Source organism: Podarcis liolepis (genome assembly GCF_965112155.1).
Source record: "Podarcis liolepis genome assembly, chromosome: 1".
Taxonomy (NCBI): domain Eukaryota; kingdom Metazoa; phylum Chordata; class Lepidosauria; order Squamata; family Lacertidae; genus Podarcis; species Podarcis liolepis.
Window position 1 is genome coordinate 53,559,818 of NC_139554.1, and position 23,709 is coordinate 53,583,526.

Genomic DNA, 23,709 nt, shown 5'->3' on the forward strand with positions numbered 1-23,709 from the left:
CATGGTCTTCAGGCATGTTCATTCCTAACTATGGAGGCCAGTAAGAAAAAAAGAAGACAGAACCTTCCCGCACCTTTAATAGTTGTGTAGAAGAGGGAGTGGCTTGTCACGCAAGCTACACTTGAAATCCCTGTTCACAAGTAGTGCAGGAACCCCCTCCCTCACTTGGCCATTCCTATTCACAATCTGCCTATCCAAGAACACTGTAAATTTGCTGTGAATGATGAGGAAGAGAAAGGATGTTGCTGTTGTAGGAAATTCTCTACCTTCTTCGGATGAACATTGCTTTTTCTATGCAAAAGCACCATGCTGCAAGTGCATTATCCCTTGATGACTGAGCCAAGTAGAGCATCACCAACACCCAACCAAGCTCTTTTAAGTGAATTAATTATATTTAACTCTCTTTTGCATCACACCTAACTCATAAGAACACACAAAAATGGTTCACATTTAGATTATCCCTAAAACCTAGAGATGACATATTTTGTTAAAAGTCCAGTGAGTTTTCAGGAAGCTATCATTTAAAAAAGACCAAGCAACAAGAAGTCACTAACAAAATTACAAAATGGATTTATTGCAAAGGCATAAAGGAAATTTTACAAAGAGAATGTGATTAATGGGTGTCTCCAAAAAGAAGCCACTGCAGCCACAACAAAAAGTGAAAAAGCTAGCTGTTTCTAAGGACAATCTGAACATCATTTATGAACAGAAATAGTTTTTAGTCAATTTGTTACCTAGGGGACCGTCCCCACCCCCTGTCCAAAGATACTTGGGCACAGTAGTAATCACTGAATGCCCATCCTTAAAAATTAGGCTTTCACATTATTAAAGGACCTCAAATTGCCATGATAACCAAAATATGCAGCATACTGAATGAACAAAAAAATTTTCAAAATCCATTTTGATCAATTATTTGTACTTTGACCTGGCCAGTTTCTAAAATAAAAATCTGAATAGATGTAGATGTTTCTCCTTAATTAGAATCATGTTTGTGGCCATCGAAAGAAAAATGAAACAAGGTTGTACACATCAAGGCTTCACCTGCAGTTCCATACTGGTTTAAACAGTCATGGTTTGCCCCAAAGAATCCTGGGAACTGTAGTTTGTTAAAGGGTCTGAGAGTTGTGAGAAACACCTGTTCCCCTCAGAGCTGCAATTCGAGTGGTTTAACAATCAGCTGCTTTCCCTAGGGAACTCTCAGCCTGCTTTACAAATTAGTGCCCAGGATTATTTGGCAGGGGGAAGCCATGACCGTTCAAAGTGGCAGGATACTGCTTTAAATTCATAGCACAGATGGGGCCCAAAGAATGATTAAAATGATTTATTTGTCCAGTTTAGAAACTGTTTCTCTCTGATATACATGAGGCTTGCTGGAAATATGCTTTGTACAAAATGTTGGTTTTCAGTACAGGCATCAAACTCTAGAGGGGAGTGATGCAAAGAATGAATATGTAATTTTTTAAAAAATAAAGTCTGACACTGGGTAACTTAAACATTCCTGCAGTGTTTTAAATTTTCCTATGATCTGTTACTGATATTGACATTTTATGCTGCTCACTCTTCCTCCTCCCATGCCTAAGGACCCAACATACATTTTTAATGGGAAATATTTTTTTGGGGAGGTGAGAATCAAGTTTGCTACATCATATTATTTTAAATAAAATATCTAGAATCCTTATCACTATGATGATTCCATCATTACGTAAGATTTACCAAGATGTTTTAACTTTTTACCCAAGTGCAACTGAATAGCAGTAATTTCAAGTGCCTAATGCCATGCTTAATATTTGTAAACACAGGTATCTAACTAATTAAAAAAACAAAAAACACAAAAACAAAAGAGCTTCTTCTAAGGGCTAAACTGATCCAAGCTCTTTAACAAGAAAGAGTTATTACAGCACCACAAATTTGCCATTCTTGGGGTAGCATTTCTAGCAGTTTTATTCTTTTTCACTATAATTTTATGGCATATATATAAATATATATATGCACACACACATTTATAGAGAACATTTAAAAAGCCATTTGCAAAACACACATTATGCTACAATATATGGAGAAGAGCAAAATGTGTTCACGTTAACACCTGGTCTTCCCTGCTCCCTCCCACCCTTCCCAACAAGTAAATGGACTGACATATGATAAAGAGCACAGATTCTTCTGCATCCATGTTGCACATTTTAAAAATCAAGGATTCCTATCAACAATCATGCTACCACTGGTAGCCTATACTACTTTTTCTGCAATATCATTCTTTCCCACTTACTGCAAAAAAAATAAAAATACGATTTTGTCTGGAGAAGGGTTACCGCTGATTTCAACTTCAGTTATAACATTTCCACCTCTTATCTAGCATATGAAAATTATTGTACACTAAGGAGCTTACTTTGTATAGCCATATTTATAGATGAATGTAACGTCAGCAGGAAAACCCATGCTTTCTTCCTGAATAAGTCTTGAAGATGCTTAAAAAACAAACCCAGACACAAACTCAAACTGCCAGCTGCTAAACATCCAAAAATACAGTGTAGCTTCACTGTGGGTGAGTCTGCAGTCCATTAGAAAAGTAGATCATACATACAAAGGTATAAGAACATTTAAATCAGTCTTTTGCAGAAGACAGTTCTTTAAACAATGCAGCCCTCCAGGCAATTCGTCAAGACTTGAAAGATGATCATGGCAATGAAAACACCATTGATTTTAGTAGATTCTTCCACGAGTGCGATTACCACGGCCACCCCATCCTCTCCCTCGTCCACCACGGAAACCACCTCTCTGCTCTGAAAATAAAGAGAAATAAAAGTCTGTTTTAAAACATATAGATCTCTGATTGACTAGAAGGAAAACAGCAACTACCCCTAGTTATATTTCTAGCTTTTAAATACAAGTGTCACTTAAACAAACATGACAGTAAGAATTGCACCATACTCTCCAATCACGTAGATGCGGAGCCCAACTGTGTGAAGCAAGACTAGTAAGAACCACACCAGCTCCCAGCGCATACTGCCCAGTTCACATAAGGCTTGATCCACATGGTCATTCTCCCAGTTACACAACCACTCAAGGGATAGGACAGTGTGAACCTGCCTTTGAATAGCTTTTCCTATGGTAAATATATTTCAAGTCAGAATATAAACCTGCTCGTATGTGCCTCCCAACTCTGAAACAAGGCTGAGTATGAAATATTTAGCATGTTCATGTGTGCTACCCCTCCTTATCCAGTAAAACTATTTTAACATCTAAGTCTCTGATACATAGAAAAAGTAGTAGTAATCCGTGTAATTACTCTGTATGTACATATTTTACACATACTGCACGTCTCTTGTTACCATTATTTCTTAACCATCCTTTATGCTTAAGATCACAGGCTGAGTTACATTAAAACATACAAACTTGAGATAGTGCAGGGGTCAGCAACCCGCGGCTCCGGAGCCACATGTGGCTCTTTTACACCTTTGCTGCGGCTCCGGGGCGCATACTAGCGAGGGGAGGAGGCGCATTGTGCGCCCCGACACTCCCCACTGTGGTGGGCGCTGTACTGGCTGTGACGTCACATGGGGGCGGTGGGTGCGTTAGTCACGCACCGTCCCGACGTCACCTTCCCGCCCGCCCGCTACATTGTAAGGGGCATGTACGCTGGTCACTGTTTTGAAGGGGAGTGAAGAACACACACACACAAAAAGGTACCTTGTTAATTTAACGTTTATTTCTATGAGGAGGAGTAATTCTGAAGGGTCAAACAAAGAAATAATAAAAAGTGACAAAAAAGTTATTTTTATAATGACGAGTTTTGCGGCTCCCAGTTTTTTTTCCTTCGGAAACGGGTCCAAGTGGCTCTTTTTGTCTTAAAGGTTGCAGACCCCTGAGATAGTGGAAGGTATAGTCAGCAATTTACTTCCGCTTACAAGATGTCTAAGCTGAACACAAACTTGAAAATAGGCGCTTGCCAGTTTACCTATGGTAATAACTCATTCCAAGAAAGGTTTTGCAAATGGCAAGTCAATTGGCTCTCTCCACCCCTCAATTATGCTACACAGGTACAGGTAGGCTAATCATTTCTTTGTGGACTTATTTGCAGAACTTGTTTAACAGAATAGAAAATAACTTCACCACTTATGGAGCATGTGACTACCTGTATATTATTAAGTGTTGGAATCAAAGGGGACTATTCTGGAAGTGTCCATGTCATAGTTTCCAGTGTTCCTCATTATGCCTGCAGCCGTTTGCAACACTAGACAAGCCACTTACAAAACTCTGGGGAACTTCCGATGAAGCACTAATTGCCGATATACACTTATGAGACTCTTTCGAATCCAGACAATGTCTTTGTTAAGTAAACAGATTGCATATGAAAGCCAAAGTTTGTGAATGAGTATCAAACATACATTTTTTTCAGCCTTTAACTGAGAAAGCTGAACAATGCCTTTTAAAGAGAAAAAAATGTTGTGTGGAAAGGGCATTAATTGAAGTTGCTTATAGTGATCTCTCCAATTCTTATTTCGTTTCTCCAGCATTATAGTAGGCTGCAGTCCTACCATACTGACCAACAGTGGCAGAGATTCATGGAACACAGCCATTGCCACTCCTACAGCCCTGGCCAGGAAAGAAGGTGGGAGGACAGAACAAAAAGCCTTTGTGTGGCACCAGTACTCAGGCAGGCAAAGCAAAGAAGCCTGGATCAGGCCCGTTGCTGTCATATTGCAGCCCGTTGCAGCTGCAGTCCAATAGCATCTGGAGGGCCACAGGCTTGCTACACCTGTCTAGATATTGTTCAATATGATATGTAAAGCAAAATCATGCCAAGATTGTATCTCAAAAAAGCACACACAAAATTCATGAACAGGAATACCAGAGAACAACACCCCCCAAAGGCAACAGAGCCTGGCAGCTCATCTTACAACACAAAACAGAATCCTATTTCTCCCCTGCGCAGAATAACACAATCTCCTGCAATGCTTACCATAAGAAAAATTTCCCAGGTTACTACTGTATTTCCCACTGGGTGGGTTGTATATCTGCCTGGCATCCCTTTTTGGTCCTGCTGGAGCCTTCTTTGTTGGCAAGTCTGAAGCTGCATCCTCACTTGCTCTTTTTTGCCTTCAAAGAAAATAGGGGATAAAAATATTGCAGAGACAAGTAAGACTTAAAAAAAATGAACCCAATATGTACAGCAATGGAAAACTTAATGAAGGCTTTTTGTATAAAGTTAATTTACAGACATGCAAAATTAATAGCATAGAACAAAAATTCCTAGCATTTCAAAGCAAGAAGATTCCTATTACCTTACTCTCTAGCCCATTTGTTTGTAAAATTAAAAATTAAAATAAAATGAGAGCGCTCAGGGCAGATTTCAGCAAATATGACATCACAAAATTGATAAAACCGAACATCACCTTAACAACCAAAGCTTCTATTTTTCTTAGAGCAGGGGTAAGTAACCAAAGTGCTCTCTAGATATTGCTGGACTCCATCTCCCCATAGCCCTAGCCAGCATAGCTACGGGCCAGGGATGATTGGAGTTATAAGTCAAGTAACATCTGGAAGACACCATCTTGGTTACCCTGACTTTGGAAAAGCCTGCTCCTCTGCAAGAACAGGTGGGCTTTTACTCAATTTCCAGACACCAATAGCAGAAAAATATAAAAGCAGCTTGCTTATTTTTATTTTTACAAAAAGAAAAGCCCACCATCTGCTTATTCTCAAGTAAAGAAGATACTAGGTAGCCTTATGTTTTGCCTAGACAAGAGGTGACTCCTAGATTAGGCATCTTTTTAAGGAGCAAGATGCCAGGATCTCAGGCACTGCATATGGTATTCTGCTCAGACACGCAGTATTTGTAGCTCTCCCTATTCTAGAAGCATTAGTCTCTGAAAGGTTAAGGAGTCTTTGGAGCAGCTCCTCATCAGGAGTGGGTACTGTTAGGATATTTCCGTTCCACCTTAAAAGGGAGCAGGCTTTGTGAGTCATAGAGTCTGCGCATGTCCTGTTCACAGGATGTTTATGTTTCCTATTGCTTTCGTTCTCTCTGTGTCGGAGACACTGACGCAGGCAGTCATGTCTTTCTTTGTTCTGATCAACGCTGAATAAAGCTTGTAAATAATGCTCTCCTGCGTGCAACTTTCGCTGTGCATTATCTGCTGATAGAGTGTGCATGAGCTCTAGAATGTGGCAAGTTTTCCCCCCCTAGAAACTCATGTCGCTAATTGCTGATACTGCGTGTCTACGGGAGATCGATGGATCGTCCGGCAGACGGCTTGGGGCCATGATGGACTTTATCTCCCTGGCAGTATCCCAACAGGTACTTCTAGAAGGAACGCAAAGATTATAAGCTCCCTGTACTTCTCCTGTGTGCATGGAAACGTGTTGCTGAACTTCTCTGGATCCCAACCCATCTCTCTCTCTCCAGAGTAAAGTTATTACAATTGCTGAAGCGACTATTTGTTTTGCTAAATAAAGTATATCCTTTTTAAAGCAGAGGTTAGGTAGCTATCTGACAAGTAGGATCGAGCTGAGATTCCTGTATTGCAGGGTTGGACCAGATGACCCTCAAGGTACCTTCCAACTCTACAATTATATTATTCCTTTTATCTTAACTCTCTTTTGGGTGTTCAAACACACTGACTCAACCAATGAATGTATACAAAATCGTAACTTGTGCAGAATAACATTTTTGGCATAACTTTATAGATGTATAAATAGATTTAAAAGAAGACATTAACAGAGATCTGCTGGAGCGCAGAAAGACAAGAGAGAAATACATAAATAGTTGGAAGTCATTCACTGCTAACTTACCCAGCTTCAGATTTCTGTACTGGTTTCCATGACAGCGTCACTGTGCTCTTGTATGAAGGGGGAATGTGGAAGAGATCCTAGAGACAAAATAGGAATTATATGTTTCTGGGAATAGTACTTTAAACAGCTGAAGAATAGATGTTAAAAAATAAAGTTCCCCAAATTAAAAATTTCTTGCATGATGACAGATTTCCTGGATTTAAAAAAAAAATTCACTCCAAAATCCACATTTGGGAAAATCCATCATTAGGATCAGCATTAAGTATTAATTCAGTCTCTCTCTCACTTCTCTTTTATGTTCTTGTAAAGTATTTGATGGAATTCCATTGTTTCCTGCACTGTTTTTGAAAACAGACAAAATTTCCATACAGGTTTGGTATAATGATCAAACACAACAGGTGAAGAAAGAATCTACTACATTTAATAATAATAATAATAATAATAATAATAATAATAATGCAACCCATCTGACTGGGCTGTGCCAGACGCTCTGAGCAGCACACAGCAAAGGTTATTGGAACAGTATTACTGTTTCCAGAAAGAACAGAGTTAGGGCCACAGAATTGATTGGTCACAAATAGCTCCAGGACTAATATCTTCACCAAACCATCCTTTTTAAACAAATCCAGTAATAAAATATAGAAGGGCTTACCTTGATTAAAACATTGATGTTATTTGTAATTTTCAGCGCAACCACTTTAATTTTGTTCTGCAAAAAAAGGAGAAAGGCTATCTTAGAAATGTTAAAATTAAATTGTTTTTAAGTCTATATTTAAGATGTTTCCAATGAAGCTCAGTGCATTCTTTTCTTTTAACGAACAAGAAGAAGAAGAGGAGTTTGGATTTGATTTCCCGCCTTTCACTCCCTTTAAGGAGTCTCAAAGCGGCTAACATTCTCCTTTCCCTTCCTCCCCCACAACAAACGCTCTGTGAGGTGAGTGGGGCTGAGAGACTTCAAAGAAGTGTGACTAGCTCAAGGTCACCCAGCAGCTGCATGTGGAGGAGCGGAGACTCGAACCCAGTTCCCCAGATTACGAGACTACCGCTCTTAACCACTACACAACACTGAGGAGAACTATTTTCCATCTGAAACATTACAGTTGCTAGAGTCTGGAATCTTTCATGCTTAATATCTTTAATCACATGTACTGAACATGTAGTTTAGTTATGGCCCTTTGACTTATGTGGAGGATTGGTGCAGAACTCCCCCCCCCCCCGCCTCTCTTGCTATACTTCTAGCAGCACACTGTTTTTCTGTTCTCTGTGAAACAGAGTGGATGCATAAAAATAGAAACGATACAGTGACACTCTTCAATTAGTTCAATCCAAGGGTGCTTGCTTAAGTGGAGAGATACTTCTGCTCATGGAAAAGGACATCCCCGATTTTCATCAATTCCCCTTTTGTGCAGCTCCCATATCATATCCTGACAGTCTCACCACCCTCGGGAGCAGATTTCCAGAAGGCACAGGGCAATTTGGAAAAACTATTTTTTGGGAGCAACACCCCCCGTTACTATTGATCAACGCCACTGTCACAAGCTTTATCCATCAGAGTATACTGTGATAAAATCATTATGGTAAATTCAGCTAAGGTACTGCCATCACGGAGGACTACATACCTCTTCTGTCTTTAATGCTTCTCCTGTTTTGCCCTGGAGTGCCAAACGAAGCTGTCGGATGTAAACCTGCAGTCCTCTAGCAAAATACTGTAATCTTTAACAAAAGAGAATAGCTGAACAGTAAGTTTTGCAACACACAGTGAAATCAAGATGATAAAAAGGAAAAGTGCTAGTATCTTGAAAAAAGAAAAGCCTCAACAGAAAGACATTTGGCAAACTGAATTTGAGTAAGTAAGAGACCATATGTAGAATGACCTAAATAAAGGTGTCTCTATAGAGGAGTAAACATTGGGGCAGATTTATGAATCAAGACTTTTTAATATCAAATATAATATAAACATCAATCAAAACCAAGAACATTTTACTGAGAGAAGCCGAACTTTGATCCTAATCCTTCACTGCCTTGAAGGATATTTCCAGGAAAAGAAAAGGCTAAGGTGTAAACCCTACACAAACCTAGAGTGGAGTCCCTTTGACAGTTGGATAGTGCCTTGTACGTCTTCTTCCGGCAATTCCTGCAGCCAAGCTGGTGCCAAATGTGACTAAAATCAAAGTTGGCTCTCTAGTCTACCAGGGGGTCCTGGTTGCGACAGCTACCATGAAAAATTTCCCACAATGACTTCCAGGTTACCATGGAATGGCAGTGGACGGCAAGCTCTGATTTATAAAGGGGTTTATATGTTTATGTTTTTATTTCATTTGTATTATGTAAAATAGAAAATGCAAATATATATGAAAAATTTCCCATAATGCCCACTTTAAATGCTGGGTAGACTCTGTGCTGCTTGGATCACTGAGCCGGGGGGCGGGAGGGAATCAAAGTGTCTAAGGCAGGTGTTAAGGATGGGTCCTATCCCCAGGATGCCAGATGCTGTCACTGACCATGGAGAAGATTGTTCTGATGCTGAAGAGAAATCTGAAAGAACTACGTAGTCTTTGGCATCTAACCACTCCTTTATCAATTTTAGAAACTGATGATGGAACAAAGGCATGGAGGAAATCTCACATGGAGGTTAGCAGAAAACCTCAGAGCAAAGCCCTAAACCTAGGGTCACCAAGGGACACAAATGTTGAGATCCACTAAAATCCACTAAATAATCCTTAGACACATTTGGGTTACTATTGGTCAAAGTGCCATTTGATCTGAGAATTCGGAACATGTGAGCCCTTTATGAGTTCTTCAAGAGCAGCTTAAATTGCAGTTCAGTATTAATACACTACAGCTCATGAACGTAAAGGTAATTCTTTGTTGGAAGCATTACAGCTTTTATACTCGATAAGCCTTCGGTGCATATTAATAAGCTAAAGGCATTTTGTTTCACCGCCCAGTAAACTATTCATTTCATTGCTATACAAGTATAGGCTAGTTTGAGTTACAGAAAGACAATATGACATATTCAACAAGTAACTTTTAATAAGGAAACTGAGAAGAATTCTCTCATTAATTTTAGAGGGTCAGAAGCAAGTTTGAAATGTCAGTTTGGGGCTATACAGCTATTCTGACATAGACATTTCCCTTTTGCCCTGAAACTAGGAACAGTATCTTCAATATTTTCAGACTGAAGTTTTAGTTAACCTTTTCTATTATTGGCTAATGCTTGCTTATTAATCATATGGTTAATTATAACTGGCAGAGGAAAGATCAGCAGGCTCCTATATGACTCCATTACTGCTATTCTAATAAAGTCTGCACATGCACACACTTTAATGCTACCTGATTTTAAAGTCTTTCACTTTCTCTGTGTTCAGCTTGGCTGTCAGGAAGTCTGGAAGTTTTCGACCTAGTTGATGAAAGCTATATAACAAACACTCCACATAGCTGAACTGCAATTTGGGCTCTTCATTGCCAGCGTTCTCCCCATTCTCCGCTTCTTCTGGAGGGAGTGGCATGTATTCCTGAGAAACAGAAACCAGAAGAATTGACACTTGTTACTTCATCTAGTATTTAAGATGTCATTGCCTCAACTATGTATTCGTTACCAAATCTCCTTCCGAAAGAGGTCCACAAACATGGCGGCACAACCAAGTATATTTAATCCCAGCTGTCAGAATTAGGGTGCAATCTCAAGCCACATTTGTCCTTTTAAAAACCAGAACACACAAACTGCCAACATTTTCCCTATTATTCTGTCCCTGCTCCTCTCTTCTACTTCTCCGACTGAGTGAGAGTAGGTAGCAACATTTTAAATGTTTCCTTTTACTTCACTCTGTCAAGATTAGTCTGCTTTTGTCTGCCATTTTCCACTGCATCTTGACGTCTGCAGTGTTTATACATTCCAGTGTCCCTGCTCTCCTCCTGACACTCTCCTCGGCAGCAAGACAAAGACATAGGCATGTATTCAAATGGAATTCATTCCCATTGCCTACTACAAGGGTGGCCAGACTCTTCCCCAATTTCATGTCGGTGAAGGGAGGCCAGATGGAAACATGGGGAAAGGGAGTGATTAAAGAAGTGGTGAGGACGGGGACCCTCAGCAATCAGATCACAGGACAGAGACATTTTTAAAAAAGGTGTGTGGGGTTATTGTTAGCTATTGTGATACAGTGGTAACTCGGGTTAAGAACTTAATTCATTCTGGAGGTCCGTTCTTAACCTGAAACTATTCTTAACCTGAGGTACCACTTTAGCTAATGGGGCCTCCCGCTGCCGCACAATTTCTGTTCTCATCCTGAAGCAAAGTTCTTAACCCGAAGTACTATTTCTGGGTTAGTGGAGTCTGTAACCTGAAGCGTCGGTAACCCGAGGTACCACTGTATATATTTTTGTGTTTTTATATTTTAAACCACCCTGTGATCTTTGGATGAAGGACAGTATGCAAAAGATTATAAATAATAAATCCTCCTCTTGCAGCCCACTTAGAAGACAGGAAGACAGAGATGGGAAGACTACACCCAGCCCCACAAATTTATGGCTCCCTTACAGATTACACCAAGGCAGGGGGCGGGGGAGCCCAATGTTGGAGGATGACAACAGTACCCCACCTGTGGTTTGGTGGTCCAGCTACCAAAGCTGGACACAATTTGTGAGTCCCTGCTCTCTACGACTGAAGCCAAGCATGTATTTCCTCCCGGCTGCTGTTCAAGCATCTTTCAAGTGCTGTGCTATCCACAGAGAATTGAACTTCTTCACACTTGTAAACACACTGTGTATGAAAATTAGTCAACATCTGGTGTTCAAATCTGCTAAAGCAATTAGCTATTACAACACGGTTATCCCTCTGGAAGTACTATCATTACACTAGGTGCTTTTCAATTCAAATAAAATAAAAGGCATAATGAAATCTAATTACAAACTTTCACTCTCTCTCTTAAGACTAATAATCCTCTTACCAGTAGTTTATCAAAAAGCTTCTTCAAATTTGATTCTAGCTTTTCCATGTCTCCACAAAAGGAGCTCATCTCAGCAAGCAGTTTCAGCACCTACAGTGGGTGGGGAGAGAGGGAAAAAAACCATTGGAAAATTAACAGTTGCAACTTTATACCATGACAATTATAAAAAAAAGAACAGATTTAAAGACAGAAAGAAATGGCTTATTCCTGGATATGACAGTGCAAATCAGAAAATGTGCCTAGAGGGTGGAAGATAGTGCCTCCTGTAGGATCTTAGTTGAACAGCATTCTTTCAGGCTGCATACTATATGCATAAATTGTTTGAATTTTGTTCTGCATAGCAGCACACATGATAAAAAAGCAAATCTATGTAACACTTTAGGGGAGAGTATAAAATAAGACAAGCAGAATCAGCCTTGTCAGTGGTCCAAATTAGCAATAAATTTCTTCCTATCTTCTTTTGGCATACCTTGGATAACTATAATTCAGGCTCCACGAGATATTTCCAGATTAGCTTACCTCTAACTGTATATCAAGGCCTTCAACTGGGGTGGTCAGGGAACTCAAGTTTGGCAGCACATGCTCACAGAAGTAAGTGACAAATCTTGTGGAGTGAACATTTTTCTGTAGAAAAACAAAATAGCAGCTGTAACAGCAACATTTTCCAATGCTTTGCTGCACAATTTCAATCTTTCATTTGATAGCAGCTAGCGCTAAAAGCCTTTTTAATCACAAGATCATTAAGTTAACATATTACTAAGTAAACATGACACTGTTTTCCAAGACTGAAACACCTTCAAAGATTTTAGACAGCAAGCATGCTCAGATAAAACAGTGGTGCAATTTACATACAGTGAGAGATAGGAAAGCTACAACTCTAGCAAACAGGTATCTTAACTGGGTTGGTTTCCTTTCTTTAAAGCTTTAAACTCAGATTCCAAGGTATTTTAATTCCACTTGGTTTTTAATCTGATTTGAATTTTGTTGTCTCCTCCCTGATTTGTTTTGGTTGATTCTATTCTGCACTTGATTTTAATCTATCTTAACTAGATTTTATTGGGTGATACCAAACATTAATCATACTCAGGGAGATCCAATGAAATTGATGGCCTTGCTTTATTTATTGGGAGAGTCCTTGAGGGGACAAAAGTAGCATACAAGCCATTTTATAAATATATATCAGCGACACATGCAACAATCTTGCAGCTTTTCACAGTCATGTATTGTATTATGGGATAGTCATTCTGACACAACCAATACAGCCATGCTGTGTTGACACAACAGTCACAACACTTAAAAAACAAAACATCATAAATACTTACTGAGAAAAGTGGGACTGCTTGACGAGTACACTGTAAGAGTCTATCCACACAATCAGGGTCAGATGGATTGAAGGTCTGCTCAAGATCAGCTTGTTCAGCCACCAGTTCAACTAGCTGCTGCCGCCCACTTACTGTCTGCAGGCTTTTCAAGCCTGATAGTATCTTCATAAATAAGACAAACTCCTCTCCTGTCACATCCTCAAGCACCTTAAGAAAAGAGAAAAAAGAGAAAAGAATGAAGAATCATATCAGTGCAGGTGGGAACAAGTGCCCATATGTTATTTTTCCTTGCAAATGATCATTCCTCGCTTAATTTTTTTACAGCACATTTCAGTGTATAAACCATTTTAAAAAGCTCTTCCTTTAGTATTAAAGCTTCCATGCAATAAAAGTCAGATGGAATGATCTCCCCCAATGCTTCATATCTGAGCAGAATCTGAATCTTGGGCAAACATTCTGAATCCAACACTTTGTACATTATGCCACATAGAACCTAAGTGCTGTTGCAAATTAACTTTATTTAATACAATGGGTCTAAGGCTGCAAACCTTTGTAAATTTACCTGGGCCAAAGCCCTACTGTACTCAGTGGGACTTTTCTCTGAACAAATATAAAAATAGGATTAAGGAACAATGGCTCCTCTCCATCTTAAAATAAATGCCAGCTGTCACTTGGATGCGTCTCCAGCACTAAATGGAAAATGACCCTTATGTGGCTGTGAACAAAAGTGAATACGAAGATTATAGTCTTTTTATTAGCAGAGCTGATATTCAATTTTAGATAATGTAAAATGTAAGATTCAATAGATGTTAGATAGGTAACATTATGAAGTGGCTTGATAACGTGTTTCCTACATGTATGGTATGTCAGGTAGTAAAATTTATTCCTCCAATTCCAGTATCACCCTCCTAGATAGCTAACTTAGGTATTCTCCAAAGCATTGACAAAAATGCTTGTAGTCTTGATAGTTCATTGGGGTGGGGGGGCAGCAACCACCCCACAGTAAAAATAGCATACCTTTGTTAGACTCAACTAAAACGTTTCAGAATCTTGAACTGGTGAAGCAACACTATTAGCTGCATTTTTAATTTACACCCATAGGTGGTACTTAATGTGTTCTGATAGGAAGCAATTCTGTTATGAAGAATGTAATTTAACTAAACTAAGGTACTCACTTTCTTCGATTCTGTTAGTACGAGTTCTTCTACTTCTTTTGTTAACACCTCTTCAGGCAGTGTTTTGAGTTTTGTGGAGAGGAATTTGATGGCTCTTTCTCGTACAATATCCTCTCCTTGAAGAATCTGACTAAATAAACCACCCAGTGTTCCTAAAATAGAAATAAATACCACATAAGCATCCCTTTACAATTGAAAGGAATATAATTTTGTTAGATATTTGAGTATTCCAAGTATATGTTACATAACATATGTTATAAACACTATCTCCAACTCCTTGAAAGATTTCGTCAACGGTGTATCCAAAAATTTTTTACACATCACTTGGGATGACAGGTGAACTAACGCCAGTGTACTGGAAGAAGCAAATATCACCAGTGTTGAAGCAATGATTCTTCAACATCAACTTCGTTGGACTGGTCATGTTGTGCGGATGCCTGATTATCATCTTCCATAGCAACTACTCTATTCCAAACTTTAAAATGGAAAGCGTAATGTTGGTGGTCAACAAAAGAGGTTTAAAGACTCTCTCAACGCAAATCTAAAATAAAAATAAAAATGTAGTATATACACTGACAACTAGGAAACACTGGCTTGAGAGCACTTCAATTGGAGAACAGCCTTTACCAAAGGTGTCATGGGCTTTGAAGACGTTCGAGCTCAGGACAAAACATACTAAGAGGAAGGCACGCTTGGCAAACCCTCACTGTAATCAACTCCTGCCCAGAAACCTATGTCTCCACTGTGGAAGGACGGGTGGATCCAGAAATGGCCCCCACAGTCACTTATGGACTCACTGTTAAAACCATGTTTATGGAAGACAATCTTACTCAAGTACAAGTGATCGCCAAAGAATAGCATGAGTCAGCTACATGGAAATGGCATAAATAATTTTAAATGTTATATACCACATTAGTAGAAAAAATCCCGTTGATTCTAAAACATCTACACCTCTGGAATGGCTATTATTGTAATACACAAAGTGATATTCTTTGTATCTTTGCAAATTGTCCTATTATTATTGTCAAAAAGGTATTCAGACTGGTAACTATTCCATATCTCCCAAAAGACAGTCAATTCTCATCCCAAAAGATCCAATAGAGCGTACAAACAAGTTATAAATGTCAGGATATAATGCATGCTTTACCTTTAGCATCCATCTTAAATATGCTTAGCAAAGCATTGTTAACCAAGTTGAATTCTGCAGAATCATCTGGGGAAAAGAGAAAATTAAAGATGAAAAATATTTTTAATTCTAGCTAAATAAAGTGAAGCACTGGAAATCTACACAAACTAGAATCTCATGTGCTAAGAAATTCTTCAAAGAACCAGGTGAAGAATGAAAGTGGCAAAACCATTGTCTGAAAAACAGAAGGCAGATAACACAGCTGTACAAATACAAAGCTGCATCTAGCTGACTTATGTTTATTTCCTTACAAGAAGCATATAAAACATTCCCTGTAAAACACCATGCACAATGATAGCATAATAATAACACTGCTTTTTTAAAATATGCTTTTTATTAGTTTTCTTACTTAGCAAACACACACAAGAAATTAACAAAAATGATAAACCCAAAAAACCCATACATATATCCATAAAGCCATATGTTCTGACAAAAGAACTTATGCCACCATATTCTTAATTCCCAATTCCTTATCTTCCCCAATTGACTTCCGTCTTCCTCAAAGCGGGTCTGTCTTATCTGTTTAATAAACTGCTTCTTTAATCATTATGCCATTTCTTCTGTTATCTGAATACTATTATTATAATCCATATTGTGGTTTGCGAAAATTAATCAAAGCATGTCCAGGTTTTAACCTGAGGGCACTGTTTTTTAAAATATTGTCTATAAATTATAAATTTATAAATAATTTATAATTTATAAATAACACTGCTTATTTTACAACAGAAACAAACAAAAGAAGCAGAATACAACAGAAACAAGCACAAAGACAACAATTCTAGATTCAGGTAGGTAGCTGTGTTGGTCTGACGCAGTTGAAATAAATTTAAAAAATGTCTAGTAGCACCTTACGAGACCAACTAAGTTTGTTCTGGGTATAAGCTTTCGTGTGCATGCACATGAAAGCTTATACTCAGAACAAACTTAGAAAGACAACAATGTTTAATCAATGGGCAACATACAACACCACACAAGCAGACCTCCCCCTTCATTTCTATCCCCTTGCACCTGCCCCTCTGCTCCAGAGGGAATCTATTGTTTTAGGTGATAGGGGCAGGAGAAGGAATTCATTCTGCCAAAAGTGTACATTCCACCAGTGAATGAACACCACTGGATTTCACCCAATGTCTAGAAGCCATATATCTATCCCATTTAACTGTGGCAAGCAAAAAGTTTCACTGCAACATGTGAAGCAGCATTGTTTCCAACAAACCTATGCAGATTTTAAGACAAAGACCTAGAGGCTGTGGATACTTCTTCCCCAAGAAGCTAGCACGAAGAATTCCTGCACTAGCCAGAGCAGCAGTACCATCTGCCGTGCCAGTGCACAAGAAGAGGGCACCTTCTAGTGAAAGAATGAGGGAAAGACACAGAATGGTAGGGGTTCCATCTGGTTCTGAGGCATGCCTGTGCTCTTCTGCCTGCAATGGTACATTAGCATAGCCCTTTCCTGCACTGTGGAATATGTACCTTTTAGCACAAGTCAAGATTGACAGGCACCTTTTAGAATGTACAGATTGCCAGCTCCCTGTACATGTTGAGTTTTCAATCAAAGGAGGTTCAGAGCGTTTAGGAATTTGAATGGGAGGTAAGACAGCAAAAGTTATGGGGTGGTGAAGACTACTAAAATACAGAACAGCAAATATTGACATGGAAAAAACAAGATGGTTAAGGAAGACAACCATAGCAATGAATCTTGCTCTGATTACACCTTGTAAGGAGGTTACAAATACAAACACCAATCTCTTCTACCTGACTGAAGAAGTTGGGTGAGTATGTCTGCCACTCTGGGGAGGTTGTCACCGGTAGCAAACTGAGGTAATTCTTTGATTGCTTGGCGCCGGATCTATAAACAAAACCAAGACACACACATTCACCAACCAATGAATTAAAATTCTCTTACACAGATGATACAGCTTCAAACAAAAGGTTGGGAAAGTGAGACACAATTTACTGTCTGATTGTGCTGTCAGTTTTTATGTTCACCGTTACTTAATTGCAAGAGGCCTAAGGCTACCATGAGCTCCACTAAGGGATTTAGCCTGAAATCCTCTATCAATGTACCTGGGAAGAAGCTCCTCTGAAAATGGGACTTACTTTGTGGTAGATATGTAAATATGACAAGTTTATCTGTCATTAGACCATCACAGTACAACAGATGAACAGTCTAAAAGTCACATCAATATCTACTGAGGTTAACACACACCCAAATAAAACTACAACACAGACAAGTTTAAAATGACAAATTTCCTCTTGCACTGTTGCTAAGCATTTTAACAACTAAAACAGATTTAAGGATGAACCTTTTCTGCACAACTTTCTGACTTTATGTCAATGTTTTGTAAACGGGCAAATATGATGTAGTTTCATCCTGCCTTGGGGAGTCATTCCTGTTTTGGTTTTGCTAGTTTGCATTGTTCTTTTAGTTATTTTGAAATTGGTATTTAAATTATTTTGTTAATTCATTTTAAATTTTACGCCATATATGTTGGGAGCACATGTTGAAGAGAAGCTACTAAATTCATAAATAAACTAATGTATATGAAAATACTTTTTGAAAAGTGATGCCTGTGCCTAAATGAAGTTTGTATGAACCCCAACTCCTGATGAACAGGTAAAAAAGGCACCCACACTCTGATTGCTCCCAGATGATTATATGGTACATTTTATTAAAAAAATACACTACCAACTTCCCATAATTTTGTTTCATAAAATAATTTAGCAATCAATTGAGAAGCATGCCAATCCTCGTTAAATAACCCAAAGAGTTTCTCCTGGTTTAGACCTTATGAGTGAAAAGTATTCTGTTCCCCCACAATTTTTTTAGGGTCAATCTGATAGTGGGGTGGGGACGAGAGGGGAACGGATGAAATAAGAAGGAACAAGAGGCAAGTACTAAGTGCTGATGAAAAAATACTTACAGAAACATCTTCATCCTCACAAAGGTCCAGTTGGGCATTGATAGCTGAATCTGCCAGTTCAGGGAAATGTTTGAAGAATTTTGGAATAAATTGTGCTGCTAATCTCTTCTCCTTGGCACCTCCCTTGACACCATCCAAGATCACCTGGTAAGCATCTTTGTGCTAAGACAGAAGATAGAAACTCTCTGCTTTATGCAGTTAACAGATGCAATAATGTACTGCAATATCAGAATACTGTTCTAAGGCTCTGAATAAATTTACATATAAAGAATGAGATATTTATAGCTTAGGCATATCCGAGAGTATATCACCACTATCCACTGCAGATCTCACCACCACTACTCATGTGCCAAACAGCACGCATAAAGTTATTTTTAGTGTCTGTTAGATAACTATAAAACCACCTTTCCTAAAAGTCTAAGGTTGCAAACCAATGCCCATGTGCATGGGAGTAAGTTTCACTCAATTCAGTAAGCCATGTATAGGATTGCATTGCAAGCATCTTCTACAAATACTGCAATATCATCCTATTTGTTCTAGCTTTTGGGGAGCAGGCTTAATCTGGGAAAGAGTTGAACACTTTTACCATTAGGTGTGCAGTGTTTAATTTTAGATGGATACGTTATATGCTCTTCATAACCTACTGCTAGGTGTCCCCAAGTGTTGGAGGAGAAAGTGCCATGGATCATTGCGGGTGGCAGTATAACGGGGAAAAAAATTTTTCCCCCTGGTCTTTTACACATCAAGGTACAACACAGCAAACACAGATGCTTACAAGAAGAGCTGAGGGGGAAAAAACCCTGTGTTTGTGAGTACAATACACCACTGGGGAAAGGGCATCCCTTGGGGCAATGGCGTTAGAAGAGGATGCATGGCACACAAGTCTCTAAGGCCACAATTCTAAAACACACACTACTGAACACAGGAGGATTGGTAAGTAAACATGCATAGGACTGAGCTGCAGGGATGCATACTCACGATAACGTAATGCTGCATGTTATACAAAATGCGATGTTATATCGCATCACTTGCGACTGGATTTCTGAATGAACGCCCACGTAAACACGACTACAACCCTGCCTCTATAAGCAAGCGCAGCAGGCAGCACATGGTATGCTGCGGCCGCAATTCTAAACAGGTTTACTTTTGAGGGGAAATAAAAAACCCGTTGAACTAAACAAGCGCTGGGAGAAGCGAGCACGGGATTATTACGCTGCACGTTCCCCGCCCCCCTCACAAAACAGCTCTTCTTTATCCTTTTATGAAGAACCGGATTTTTATTTTATTTTTAAGCAGGCCTTTGCCAAGAGCCCTCGGCCCACCCGTGATTTCAAGCTCCTACCCTCAGGTTGTTTAGCTAAGGAAGGGGCACCTTCTCAATGGAAGATTTCTAGCGGAGAGGGAGGAGGTGCCCCCTCAAAAAAGGGGGGGTCCGAATCCAGACTCATGACGGGGGGGGGAGTGAGCAGAGGCAGAGAGTAGGGAGCCTGGTTCGTCCTCCCCCCCCCCCATAGCCGCCTCCGCCGCATAAAGGCGTAGATGTTTCCCCGCCGCCGCCTAGGCCCAGGAGCCCCGCGCGCAGTCCGAGTCGCCCGCCCGCCCTCACCTCGGCCGCGGTCTCCTTGGCGTCGGCTAGGATGCCGTAATTACGGTACAGCTCCTCCACGGTGGGCATCGTGCCGCGGATGGTCCTCTCACGGCCGGCCTCTCTCGCTCTCTCAATCTCCGGCTGAAGCTGCGACGAAAACAACCGCTCTCCCTTTCACGCCACCTCCAACCCGCGGGCGGAAGCGAGCGGAACCGCCTAGTCAGGCCCCGAGCGGCTTCCGGCGGCGGTGGGAAGAGGGCGCATCTGCCCCCGTCCTGCCTACAGCGGCCCCTGCCGTCGCGGAGGTGTCGTTGCAACCGGCGCAGCAGCGGAGCGAGTGATGTCAGTCACATTCAGGAATCCCTCTCACTCATAGCTGTCAACTTACAGATTTGAAAATAAGGGACCAGCAGCCTCGAAAATAAGGGACCAGCAGCCAAAATAAGGGACCTGCAGCCTCACCTGTTCCTGGCACTCTAGTCTTCCTGTCCTCCTGCAGTCTGACCAAACTCATGCTGGTAGCTTCGAGAACACTGTCCAACCAACTTTGTAACCAGAGGTTCAACTGAATAGAATCTGAATCACATGCACCACAAGGCCTATGCAGCCTCAACTTAAGATGACTCCCAGGCCTGGCTTTGCACTGCAAAGTTTGCAGCAGCACGTGCAACAAAATGGTATCCAGCATTCGAAAAACCCCTCAGCTTGCATTAACTAGCCACACACAAGGCATGCAAGCTCTACCCCCCCCCAGTCGTTCTTAGACTTCTTATTGGGTGAGCAACACAGTCAAGCAACACAGTTGGAGCCTCCCTCCTCCCTGGCCGGCATGGAGGGAGGGAGAGGAACTGCTTCCTTTGAAATTTAAGGGACATCATTTAAGGGACATCCATCAATAAGGGACAGCAGCGGGACATGGCGCTGGAATAAGGGACTGTCCCTTCAAATAAGGGACACTTGACAGCTATGCTCTCACTCTTTCTTTCTCGTTCGCCCTGCGGTCGAATCAGGAGCTGCCATCCCGCTAGGAATGCTGATATTCGTCAGCCCCTTCTTACGTAGAAGATTCATGTGCTACCATTCTTTTTTATTATTATTTTAAAAAAGGTATCTGCTACTATGAGGGTGAAAGAGAAGAGCGCAAAATGTGGTCTGAAGCTCAACATCAAAAAAACGAAGATCATGCCCACTAGTCCCATAACTTCCTGGCAAATAGAAGGGGAAGAAATGGAGGCAGTGAGCGATCTTACTTTCTTGGGCTCCATGATCACTGCAGATGGTGACAGCAGTCACGAAATTAAAAGACGCCTGCTTCTTGGGAGAAAAGCAATGACAAACCTAGACAGCATCTTAAAAAGCAGAGACATCACCTTGCCAACAAAGGTCCATATGGTTAAAGCTATGGTTTTCCCAGTAGTGATGTATGGAAGTGAAAGCTGGACCATAAAGAAGGCTGATCGCCGAAGAATTGATGCTTTTGAATTATGGTGCTGGAGGAGACTCTTGAGAGTCCCATGGGCTGCAAGAAGATCAAACCTATCCATTCTTAAGGAAATCAGCCCTGAGTGCTCACTGGAAGGACAGATTGTGAAGCTGAGGCTCCAATACTTTGGCCACCTCATGAGAAGAGAAGACTCCCTGGAAAAGACCCTGATGTTGGGAAGGAGAAGGGGACGACAGAGGATGAGATGGTTGGATGGTATTCTCGAAGCTACCAGCATGAGTTTGACCAAACTGCGGGAGGCAGTGGAAGACAGGAGTGCCTGGCGTGCTCTGGTCCATGGGGTCACAAAGAGTCGGACACGACTAAACAACTAAACAACAACAACAACTTATCCTGCATAGGCAAAACAGGAAGAGTACATCTTGGTAGCACATGTGGCAAAACATTGCTGTTTGAGGGCTGGGAAAATAGCAAAAGGGGAGTGATTGTTAGGAAAGCCATCCTGCTCCAAAACTGCACAGTTGTGCTTTAAAAGACCCGAGGACTAATAAAAATGTTGAATAAAGGCACTGGAACTGTGGAGTGTGTGCATTTTTTAAGACCCAAAGCATATGGGTTGCAATAGCATTTCAGCTTAACACACCCACCCAGTGGCGTAGCGTGGGGGGTGCAGGGGGGGTTAGGGTGCGCAAATCCATGGGTTAGGGGGCACAAATTACTTGCCTTGCCCCGGGTGCTGACAACCCACGCTACGCCACTGCACCCACCCACCACTATCTGTATGTGTACGTGCGTTTAAAAAAAATAGTGGGAACTGGAATTAATCCCAAATTACTTTATGCACATTCGTTTCAATGGGTCTGCTCTGAGCATAACTAATTTTGGATACAAGCCTATGTTTTGTATTTACGTTAAGTATCTACTATGTTACTACGTATGTTGTAAACTGTCCTGTGGCCTTGCAATGAAGGGTGTTGTATACATTTTAAAAATAACTAAATAATAAAATAACTGCAACAAAATATGCATGAGAGTGCTTCTTTTCAGAGTTGCAACCAAATTCCCCATACCCTTTACAGTATTTATTCTCCAAAGATGGTCAGGGTTCCATAACCACTGAGCATGCTCAGTCCTCATTGGGGATTTCCTTGTGGATTTCTCCCCTAAATATTTCTGTTGCAAATCTCAGGATTTCCTCAAGCCTGTAGATACCCCACTATTGTGAGCAGATGGTACTTGGGGGCTACATTATTGGATCAAAAAGGAACACAAGTATTAAAAAACACATGAATAACAACCCTATTTAAATATCTAAACTTCATTGGACAGAAAAGCAGAAACTGTTTTTTAAAAATTAGAAGGCAAAATATGTTATTACCATTGTGCAAATGAAGTGTGAGTTACCATGGCATAATCTCAAAATGCTTTTGCTATAGACTGTGGCATAACCTGTACTTTTTGGTAGCATCTAGCCATTTTGACATGAATAAGCAGAAATAGGCCGAATGTAACTGATTGCCTCTAGGTGGCAGTAAGAGCCTATGACAGTCTTCATCCACCCAATCATTGGCACTGTATCAATTTATCTTGTGTGGAAATAAAGCACTAGTGGGGAGCAAAAAATTTAAATTCCTTGGCTGGTAAGAAAAACACAAAGAAACAAAAACTTGCAATGGTGGGTTCCCATGGCACTTTTGAGCTGCATTGTTGGAAACCCACAGAAGGACATTTCAAAGCTGCACAGATACATTTGCTGTACCACCTTAATCAAAGGATAAGTTTGATAAATTCAGTTACAGTTTATAATTTAATAAGGTTTAATTATATATTTTTATGCTAGGTTTTGACTTTTAAACGATTAGCCCCTTTCCTGCTTTCTTCAGGGCAATGCAACAAAACCCTATACAGTAAATAAGTGAATGTTCAACGTCTACCTGCAATTAATCTCCAGCTTTACTAATATAAAATAGAACTTCATTTCTTTTTTACTTCTGTTTGCTGCTTCACAAGGAACCTGTATGCCTTTCACTTAGAGCTGGAGATAGGTCCAAGTACTGGCTGGATTTCACATTTCCAAAAAATGGGGAATATGTAATGGCTATTTCTTTGTCTCTAAAACCTGTTAGCAATGGAAAGGTCATAGCTCCCTGGTACAGCATCTGCGTTGAGTGCAGAAGTTCCCAGGTTTAAATCTGTCATCCTACCTGCAACGGCTGACTTCATGGCTTTAACATCATACCACCTTTCTCCTCCCTCACCGCCATTTTGCTGGACAGCCATCCTGACAAAGGGTTCTAGAAAGCTTGTTGTTCTCTGTTCTGTGCCATTACGC

At 40.4% G+C, this 23,709-nt stretch overlaps 1 protein-coding gene across 1 annotated transcript; it reads right to left on the reverse strand.

Annotated features, from left to right (window-relative positions):
• Positions 1-546: 546 nt before the first annotated feature.
• Positions 547-20,174, reverse strand: API5 (apoptosis inhibitor 5). The gene is made up of 14 exons (XM_083464558.1): positions 19,952-20,174; positions 18,346-18,507; positions 17,177-17,270; positions 15,386-15,451; positions 14,239-14,390; positions 13,064-13,270; positions 12,261-12,365; positions 11,742-11,831; positions 10,126-10,307; positions 8,412-8,505; positions 7,445-7,501; positions 6,793-6,869; positions 4,961-5,097; positions 547-2,780 (listed from the first exon to the last, which is right to left on the reverse strand). The coding sequence occupies exons 1-14, from the start codon at positions 20,018-20,020 to the stop codon at positions 2,701-2,703; spliced, it is 1,572 nt and encodes a 523-aa protein (XP_083320684.1). The 5' UTR covers positions 20,021-20,174; the 3' UTR covers positions 547-2,700.
• Between the last annotated feature and the right edge of the window lie 3,535 nt (positions 20,175-23,709).

Excerpts from the sequence above, each read along its gene's own strand:
- API5 (XM_083464558.1), bottom strand. The coding sequence starts at position 20,020 with ATGCCCACCGTGGAGGAGCTGTACCGTAATTACGGCATCCTAGCCGAC. Across the intron at positions 12,366-13,063 it reads AAGCAGTCCCACTTTTCTCA|AAAAATGTTCACTCCACAAG; the intron begins GTAAGTATTTAT and ends GTTTTTCTACAG. Across the intron at positions 10,308-11,741 it reads AGCTTTTTGATAAACTACTG|GAATACATGCCACTCCCTCC; the intron begins GTAAGAGGATTA and ends TCTGTTTCTCAG.